The sequence below is a fragment of the Geotrypetes seraphini genome, chromosome 16, assembly GCF_902459505.1.
Source record: "Geotrypetes seraphini chromosome 16, aGeoSer1.1, whole genome shotgun sequence".
Classification (NCBI taxonomy): domain Eukaryota; kingdom Metazoa; phylum Chordata; class Amphibia; order Gymnophiona; family Dermophiidae; genus Geotrypetes; species Geotrypetes seraphini.
The window spans coordinates 12,869,796-12,880,337 of NC_047099.1; the positions used below are offsets into that span (position 1 = coordinate 12,869,796).

The following is a 10,542-nucleotide window of genomic DNA, read 5'->3' on the forward strand; positions in this document are numbered from 1 at the left end:
TTCTGCTAGACATGTGGAGGGGCATAATTAAAAAAAAAAATGTCCAAGTCCCCTTTTGGTCTAAGTACTTAAATGCTGAAAGTAGCAGCATGTAAATATCCATTCTCAAAAAAACGTCCAAAATGAGGTTTGTATTAGAATGGCCTACCTCTACGTTCAACAGTTTAATCGCCCAGATCACCACAACGTCTAACCTTAAAACATATTCCCAATCAAAAAATCGCCCAAGTCCCAAACACCCAAACAAGACCTTTTAGGTGAAGGAGGGGCCAGTCCTTCGCCTAAAAGCTGGCTTCCGTAACCAACGTCTCTCAAAAACAGCACAGGTAACAGAATCCCCCCCACCCACCCCTGCAATGATAACGGCAGGAGAGATGCCTAATCTCTCCTGCTGCGATCACAATCGTCTCCCCCCCCCCCACCTGAATGGTCACAAACTGGCAGGAGGGATCCCAAGCCCTCCTGCCAACACCCCTGAACCCTCGACAATACCCGGAAGAAGGGAGCCCAGGCCCAACTGCTGAAGATGCAGCCCCCTCCTCGAACCCCCCACCCCTGCGAATCTCCCACCCACCTCTGACAAAACCGGCAGGAGGGAGCTCAGGCCCTCCTGCCGAAGATGCAGCCCCATGTGAACCCCTTGAACCTCCCCCCACACTCCCACGAATACCAGCAGGAGGGATCTCAAGCCCTCTTGACGAAGATGGCCCCCATTCCCCTGTGAACCCAGGCAAATCCCAGAATGCCCCTCCAAACAACCCCACCACCACCCCAGACCCACCCTAACCTTAATGTTGGCCAGCCGGGGTGGTGGTGGGGTTGTTCAGGGGGCATTCGGGGGTTTGCTGGGGTTCATAGGGGTGGGAGGCCATCTTCGGCAGGAGGGCTTTGGATCCCTCCTGCCAGTATTCGTGGGGAGGGATTCAAGGGGTTTGTCGGGGGGGGCTCCCTCCTGCCGGTATTGTCGGGAGTGTCGGCAGGATGGCTTGGGATTCCTCCTGCTGGTTTGGTGTAATTTGGAGGGGATCGCAATTGTAATCGTTGCGGGGGGTGGGGGTGGTGGGCATGTTGTCGGGGCTGCTGAGCTGATCGCAGCAGTGGCGATTAGCTCAGCTGCCCCTATTCAGAACTTAAACCTATTTTGACTTGATCTAAGTCAAAACATATAAGTTCTGACTGGGCAATCTGGTTAAACTTTTGGTTATATTTCCAGTACGACTAAGGTTGGCCCACCTCCCGCCCTTTCCCCTCCTCCAAAAACGCCTCTTTTTGCTCTAGGCGTTCAGAGGCAGGGTAAAGGCCTAAGCTGGTTTTAGATACATCTAAAACCAGCTTTGATTATCGGTACTTGGACAATCTGTCTTTTTGATTGTGCAAGTACTGATTTAGGCCACTTTTTGAACTTTTTTTTTATTATTATGAGCCCATTATTTTTCAAGTTCAAATCCATTTTTTGGGAAAATGTTAAAGAATCAAAAGACAGACATATTACGAGGGGATGCTGAAAAGTTCTCAGCCCAGTCGAGAAGAGAATGACATGGATATGGTTCAACCAATGATCTGAAACAATGTCAAAACATAGAATGTTGTCTCTGCAAATTGGCACAATGAAATAATATAACCCCCTTTTCGGTTACAGTGGAAAATAACACTCAGAATTTAGGTCAGTTGCTCTGAGAACTTTTTTGCACTCCTTCATAAACTTAACAGTCTGATATATAATACATACATGAGGATGAAATATAACATTTGACAAAATGACTTGAAAGATTCTCAAACTTTCATGTGTTTAACAATATACATTTTCAATTTTGAAATTACAGCACATACATTTCACCTGATATCCCTTCAGTCCTGAAATGAAATTAGCATACTGTACAGGCATGCCTGTATAACTAAAAGCTACCTGTGGAGTTTGAAAATTGTCCCCTTGAAATTATATGTGTTGCTAAACTTTTATATGCTCTTCTCTTTGGCCCTCTTTTACTAAGGGCTCATAATCGGAAGAGAAAAACATCCAAAAACCGGCCTGTCGGCACTTGGACAAACATTTCCCAAATACGTCCAAGTGCCGATAATAAAACCAGGTTTTGGATGTATTTCTAGATGACCATGGCCTACTTAGTGCCGCTGAATGACCAAAGCTAAACGGGGCGTTTCGGGAGGAGTGTCGAGGGCAGGAGTTGGGCGGGATGTGGGCTGGCTTAGACTTAGTCATACTGCATGTATAAGTTATACAGCACAGCATAGACGGAACTTGGATGTTGTGACTTCGACCATTTTAAACATGGTCTAAGTCACAAAAACCCACCTAAAGTGACTAGATAAGCACTGCAAACACATAATACAGACCTTGAAAATTGTGCCTCCAGAACATCATCACCTGGCAGCCTAGCATAGGAAAGCCTAGTTGTGCTGCACAGAAGCATCTTAAGCCATCTTGGGGGTGGGTTAGGGACCCATAGAGAGGAGGACCCATGACCATAAGCCCCTGTAATCACTGCATTGATACTGAAACATGTGCATTCCCCTATACACCCCCAAAACCCTTTTGTACTGGCATATAAGTGGCTCCTGCAGCCATAAGGGCTATTGGGGTGGTAGATAAGTGGGTCTAGGGGATTCTGGAGGTGGTTTGGGGGGCTCACCATGACCTATAAGGGAGCTGTAGTGAGATGATGACATGGCACCTTTTTTGTGAAGTTCACAGCAGTGTCCTGTAAGGTACCCCACTATTTAGGTGCCATGTCTGGGAGTTCAGTCCATCACTTTGCAGACCCTCCCACGTCCAACAGGGCTTGCTCTAGGCATTTTTGAATTGGACGAAAAGTTGGATGGAAATGTGGTATAAAGATGGACGATTTAGCGACTTGGACGATCAGATCGGCAGGACGTATAATTAGACGATTTTCAAAAGGAAAAAAAAATTTGGATGTATTTATCTAAAATGTGTCCTAGGAGGTTTTTTACTTTGGACAACTTGCTAGTTGGACGCAAACGGACTTAGATGTCCCTTCCAATTGTGCCTCTCCAAGCGTTTTAGCGTGCGATTAGCACGCGCACCTTACTTAAAGAGGGGGTTTGTTTAAAAAAAAAAAATCAAAATTGGTTTTGTAAAATACCACATGTTTTGGAAAGTTCAACCTCCAGTTTTCCATGAGGTAAAAGTCTAATCTATGATTGTACATAATTATCTTCTGTTTTGCTGTACACTGCATGAAGATGGCATTGGGGATTAAATCCTCAAGATACTAGAGGTCTTTGGTGTGTAGTCATGAAACAGATGTTTAATAAGTTAGTTTTGACAAAACCACATAAAAGGCTTTCAGGTATACTATAAATACATACTTCCTTATGGATATTAGGTAAGGAACTTTTTTAATGTATTAAGTGGACATTACTGGTTTTCAAGCTCTCTTTACACCAGCAGAGTTGTCATGAAAACATAGAATAGAGCATGACAGTAGACAAGGACCTTATGGCACATCTAATATGTCCAATTTATTTCTAGGTGCAATGCCATTGACTGTAGCTGATCTTCCTCTTCACTTCTTCATTACCAGAGTCCTTCAAAACAAGTTCCAGTTATAACTGAATTCAGTTATTGATTTTACCCTTGTCACTGCTATTGAGAGGTAGAGTAGACTCAGTGCAACCTTCACTTCCTTTCATGAAGACAACTACCCTACTAATTTTAACAGCCTGAAAAAGCAAATGGCAGAAGAGAAGGACATCTCATGAAAAGACATTTCTGCTGAATGAATAATGTAAGGTTCAAAAAGCAACGTCCACAGAGGCTGCACAGATCTTCAGTGAAAGAGACACAGAAAGGTCCAAGTCCAATACATAGAAGCAAAAGTCCTTGATTTAACAATATCTGACATGGACCATGTTTTGCCACACACAAGAACATAAAAACTGCCATCTGTGAATCATCAAGTCCGGCGATCCGCACATGCGGTGGTCCAGCCAGGTGTACACCTGGCGTAATTTTAATCACCCATATCCCTCTATGCCTCTTGTAAGGAGATGTACATCTAGTTTGCTTTTAAATCCTAGAATGGTGGATTCTGCAATAACCTCCTCTGGGAAAGCATTCCAAGTGTCCACCACTCGTTGCATGAAGCAGAACTTCCTGATATTTGTCCTAGACTTGTCCCCTCTTAGCTTCCTCTTGTCCGTGTCACATTGGACATTGTAAATCATTTTTTTTTCCTGCTCTATTTTGTCAATTCCTTTCAATATTTTGAAAATCTCAATCATATCCCCTCGCAGTCTCCTTTTCTCAAGGGAGAACAATCCCAGTCTCTTAAGTCGTTCCTCGTATTCCAAGTTCTCCATACCTCTTATTAGCTTCGTTGCTCGTCTCTGCACCCTCTCCAGCAGTTTTATATCCTTCCTTAGGTTGGGAGACCAATGTTGGACGCAGTATTCCAAGTGGGGTCTGACCATTGCCCTATAACTTTCTCCGATCTATTCGTGATTCCTTTCTTTATCATGCCTAACATTCTATTTGCTTTCTTTGCCGCTGCCGCACATTGTGCCGACGGTTTCAGGGTCCTATCTATCGGTGCACCCAGGTCCTTTTCTGGTTCGCTCTTACCCAGAGTTGCACCTGGGTTGCATCAGGGGTTTCAAAGCTACAAACAATCAAACAAACCAAGATGTACTTCAAAAAGCTACAACTGAAAATGCAACGAAGACATCACATGCGTTTATGATCCAGATCATTTTGCATGCGTACAAACAATATACCTAAATACAATGTGTAAATGTGCGTGCCATCAATATTGTGTTGATGGTAACTTTTACACATTATACCCCCTCTTTTACAAAGGTGCGCTAAACACTCTAAAAGCTAACACGTACAATGTTATCCTATGGACGCATTAGCGGTTAGTGCATGCGTTGATTTAGCACGTGCTAAATCAATGTGATAAATCAACGCGTGCGCTAACCGCTAACACGTTCATAGGATAACATACGTGTGTTAGCATGTAGCGCGTGTTTATCGCATGCTAATATTTAGCGCGCGCTAAAAAGCTTAGTGCGCCTTTGTAAAAGAGGGGGGGATAGTTTTTTGTAATGTATACGCGATCCACGTCAGGTATTGTTAAACAAAGTACTTTTGCTTCTATACTGTACATTGGAATTGGATTTGGTCCTTTCTGCAAAATGTAAGGTCTAGTCCAGGGGTGTCCAATGTCGGTCCTCGAGGGCCGCAGTCCAGTCGGGTTTTCAGGATTTCCCCAAATGAATATGCATTGAAAGCAGTGCATACAAAGAGATCTCATGCATATTCATTGGGGAAATCCTGAAAACCCGACTGGACTGCGGCCCTCGAGGACCGACATTGGACACCCCTGGTCTAGTCTTTCTTTTAAGATGCCTCTCTGCTGTGGTGATGTAAAGTATTTCTTTTGTTTGTATATGAGTAGGAGGAATGCTGAGTCTCCAATTTAATAGTTATCTAAATTATATATCAAAAATAAAGCGGTGAGGTAAATAGTCTGGAGTCATGAGTAAAACGCTTTCTATTAAACTTAAATTAATTAGGCATCAGGCCATGCAATGTCTTGTAACAAATGCAACCAAATTTAAATAATATTCTTGGCTCAGTTTGCAACCAGTGTAGAATTTGGTAATATTCCGATACATGAACTAACTTTTTTCCGTATTAAATATTAATCGGACAGCTGTGTTTAGAATGATTTGCATCCTTTTGATGTTCTTTTTGCATGAATCATAGTAATATATTATTCAACTCTGTTTTCCCTATTATTTTCTTAGCTGCCCGTGATTACTTTTGTTAGTTTGCTCCTTACTTTTTTTAAGTAAAGTTTATTATATTATGAAAGCTGATGTCTTGCTTACAATTCACAGTAGGGTAAGCCGGTGTAGCAGACTGGCCTTCTTGCCAGATCTGGGCATTCGGTGTTGTACTTGTGCTATTCATAATTTATTTCCAAAATGATTATTCCTTATCATGCTTCTCGCTCCCTTCGATCTATTTCTCAAGACCTATTATCAGTCCCTTCTTTAAAAACAGTAGGCACAAGAAGAAACAAAATGTTCTCTGTTTTAGGACCTAACACTTGGAACTCCTTGCCCTTCTACATAAGAAAAGAAAAAGACCTCAATTCCTTTAAAAAATCTTTGAAAACTTTTTTATTTAAAGATGCTTTTACTATTTAATTTTATACTCTATTCATATATTCCTTGTTTTTCAAGCTCAATTTTTAATCTCCTAACCTTATTTTTGCCCCCTCCTTATGTGTGTACCTTTAATGTTTCTTCCATCTGAGACTGAGAAAATTGTAACTTTTTTCCCTTTTTTCCCTAATGTATCTAGTTTGTGAAGTAACTCCTTATAGTTCTAACATTGTATGTCATAAATTTTTGCCTTTCAAAAATTTGTTAAGAAGTTTTGTTGTTAACACTATCTGTTATCATATATGATATTTTTTAATTGTACATCGCTTAGAAATTGTTATAGGCGATTCATCAAATAAAATTGAACTTGAACTTGAACTTGCTAGGTCATTGTCTTAGTTAGATAGGGGGGAACAGTATTCAGTGTGAACTAACCATGTAGAGTAGCTCATATCAAGTTAACTCACGCTGACTGTATTCCATGACCCAACAAAGCCATGTTTTGGCATGTGCCTATATCAGAGGTCCTTAGAATTCTCATACAAAATTATCTTGCTTTTATCACTTCAAAGTCTCAACTGCCGTAAAAAGAAACACCAATGCTGGTTATAGGGACTATTGACTAAAGGTTCTCCTCAGTGTGCCTCCTGTATTTCTGTTTATCCATCTCCTTGGCCATTTTCTACTTCTCCAGACTTTGTTATCTTGGTTCTTCTCTTTGGAGTCCTTTTATTAAGGCCTACTAACTGACTTAGCATGCGCTAACTGATTTAGCTAAGACGCCCATAGAATATAATGGATGCCTTAACATTTAAGAACATAAGAACATAAGAAGTTGCCTCCATTGGGTCCATCGTGCCCAGCGGTCCGCTCCCACGGTGGCCCATCAGTTAGCGGATCTTAATAAAAGGACCCCTTTGTCTCCTTGGAATGGAAAGAGTAAACCATCATCTTGCCATATAGGGCTTCAAAGGAATCAAGTGCAAATATTACATTTAGGCAGTAAATGCTACTGAAGAATGCCAACAGGAACACTCATCCTTTATGAAGGAGTGACCTCTCACCTTAGCACATCCAGCTTGTATATACCAGTGGTTTGGATCTGAAAATAACAAAAGGAATTGACCCCAAAATATCCACAAAGAAGAAAATCCAGAGAAAACCCCAAAAAACTCTGTGGAGTGTCGATGTTCCTAAATGGACTTTATTTGAAAGTGTCAAAGTTCCAAAGGTACACTGAAATCATCCACATAAAATAATTTCAGCCACATAAAAATAAATCATCCACCTAAAAGCTTTAAAGGGCCTAGTCCGCTAGGGATACAGGACCCAACACTGTCCGCGTTTTGACAAAAAGTCTTCTTCAGGGGTCCCTGGGGGTCCTATAAAGGTGAATACGTGGGAAACAATTGTGTGGTGAGCCGGAAGTGAGACACTGCTTGCATTTGCAATAGAAGTGGTTTAGATCTGAAAATGAAACCTTAGTCATCCAAATATAAAAGTGTAGGCAATCGCTTCTCAGTAATACATACTTAGTAAATGATGGCAGAAAAAGACCCTCACGGTCCATCCAGTCTGTCCAATAAGGTGACCAGAACCTTACCCACTACTCTATGTAGGCCCAGGCCATCCATATTTTAATGCTGGTTGTGAATTACCACCATGCCAACCATGATGGGGATGATACGTCGTGTATTGCTCACAGTATTCAACTTACCAGTCAAGCTGCCTTCCCCTCCCTCCTAAGCTGCACAGTTTCCCCACTCACAGTATGTGACAATGCAACGATCAACACACTGGAGTTGTCAAACTTTCACCCATCTCTCGCCACATGAGGAACATAGACAGAACTAGTCTGTCTGGCATTGGGCTCAGTTCCCCCATGCTGGATGTATAGTTTTCTAGCAAGGCAACTTTCTGCATGGCCTAACCTTTACTGGCTTCCCTGTTGAGAAGTGAAGAATATATGCTTATAGCAAATGTTCATGTTGGTATGTGATTGCTTCAGTTCTTTACTTGCTCTGACAGGATATTTACAAAGAATAACAGACCTGCACGGTTCCTACATATTGAGAAACAGTTAAGGGCTCAATGATTTTCTATATAGAAAGTCTGTTAGAGGAGAATGAACCAGTTGCCACTGATATGGAATGTGATTAACTTTGATGGGACCAAGATCCTTCTAAGCTGTGCAGGGCTTCTTTGTCCATGTTTCTGATAGTAGGGTTTAGTACTTCAATATTATGTTTTGAATGCTGGCTAGGAAATTGTCATGTAGCATGCTATAATGTATTTTTTTTCCCTTTTCTTGCAGATTTCTGAAATGAATGGGCTAAACTATACCATCATTAACGAGTTTATCCTCCTGGGGCTTTCAAATCTATCAGAGTATCAGGAGATTCTCTTTATCGTGTTCCTGGTCGTATACTTGTTGACAGTAATAGGGAACCTGACTATCTTCATTGCTATTTACACTCATTCATGTCTTCAGAAACCCATGTACTATTTCCTAAGCAACCTATCCTTCTTGGATATCTGCTCCACCTCCGTCATAGTACCCAGGATGCTGGCTAATTTCTTGACAAAGGAATGTGGTATATCCTTCTTGGGTTGCATGGTTCAATTATATGCTTTCATCGCTCTCCTTGCTACTGAATATTTCCTGCTAACAGCCATGGCTTATGACCGCTATGTCGCTATATGCAACCCCTTGCGTTATGCCATTGTTATGAACAGGAAGTTTTGCGTTCAGATGGCTGGGAGCTCGTGGACCAGTGGCCTGTTGTATTCATTGCTGCACACGCTTCTGACATCACGCTTGAAGTTCTGTGGCCCCCATCGAATCAGCTCCTTTTTCTGTGATCTTCCCCCTCTTCTGAAGCTATCCTGCACTGAGACCTTCATCAATACGATTGCAATTTTTGCTGGCGGTGTTTTAATTGGAATGTTTTCCTTTTTCTTTACCTGTATCTCCTACTTTAAAATCATTTCTTCTGTTCTTAAAATGAACTCAAAAGAGGGACGGACCAAAGCTTTCTCTACCTGTGCATCCCACCTCACAGTTTTCACTTTATTTTTAACTTCACTCATATTTGTATACCTAAGACCAACCCCGTTGTACTCTCTGGGCAGCGATCGACTGGTATCTCTCTTTTACTCAGTGGTGACTCCCTTTTTAAATCCTGTTATTTACACCCTAAGAAACAAGGAGGTACAGGGAGTCTTGAGGAAAGCAGTGAGTAAAATTTATTTCTCAGTTGCACTAAGGGATTAAAAAAAGCAGATTTAATTTCTTCAAAGTGAGCACACAAAGAGTATAATCGGCATTGGCTCATATAGGCCAGGGCAATCTAAATACTATTGACACCAGTGGAAAAGCTAGAGAGATAACCAGTGATATATAGAGGAATGTAACGAGAGAGGATAGACTCAGAAATAATCTGAAGAAATAGTTATTTACAAAAACTGTGGTAAATTCACGGAACGGACTCCTGGCAGAGGTGGTAGAGACAAAACCTGTACCTAGATTTAATAAAGCTTGGGGTAAGTATATAAGATCTCTAAGAGAGTGAAGGGGAGAGTTTATGGCATGGATGGGCATACTGAATAGGCCATATGGTCTTTATCTGCCTTCATTTTTTCATTTGTTTCTATGTATATTTCTGTGATTAGAGATTTTACCCCTCCCCCTTTTACAAAACCGCAAAAGTGGTTTTTAGCATTAACTGGCATGCTGAATCCTCTATGCTGCTCAGTACACCAGCCAGTGCTAAAAACCACTTTCACGGTTTTGTACAAGGAGTGGCTAATTTGTCAAATATGGATTGAAACATAGTAAACATAGTAAATGACGGCAGATAAAGACCCAAACAGTCGATCCAGTCTGCCTAATAGTTATACCCATTAAAAATACATGATTAAATTAACCTGTATCTTCTTTGATATTTCTGGATCATAGACGGTAAAGTCCACCTGGTATTGTCCTAGGTTCCAACTGCTGAAGTTGCCATCCAAGCTCACTCCAACCATCCTGTTTGCAGGATATCTACCATAAAGTCTGGTCAGTAACATCCTCATGTTCCAAGTTAGTGGAGTTCCCATCAATGCCCTCCCCAGCCCAATCCTACACCAAATCATCACATGTGGGACACAGACTGTTCAAGTCTGTCCAGTACCGGCCTTAGCTCTTTCATTTACATTCTTCATTTTCTAATTAGAGATCCTCTATGTTTATCCCACACTTTTTTGAATTCCATCACCGTTTTCCTTTCTACCACTTCCCTCGGAAGGGCATTCCAGGCATTTACCACATTGCATCTATAACATGTTAGAAGGAAAATGATCTTGAACGTATGTCAAGGAGATAAAAACATTGAAAAAGACACAATG

At 41.5% G+C, this 10,542-nt stretch overlaps 1 protein-coding gene across 1 annotated transcript; it reads left to right on the forward strand.

Moving 5' to 3' along the window:
• Positions 1-3,522: 3,522 nt before the first annotated feature.
• Positions 3,523-9,905, forward strand: LOC117350815 (olfactory receptor 5V1-like). Its single transcript, XM_033925447.1, has 2 exons — positions 3,523-3,767; positions 8,468-9,905. The coding sequence occupies exons 1-2, from the start codon at positions 3,759-3,761 to the stop codon at positions 9,425-9,427; spliced, it is 969 nt and encodes a 322-aa protein (XP_033781338.1). The 5' UTR covers positions 3,523-3,758; the 3' UTR covers positions 9,428-9,905.
• The last annotated feature ends 637 nt before the right edge of the window (positions 9,906-10,542 follow it).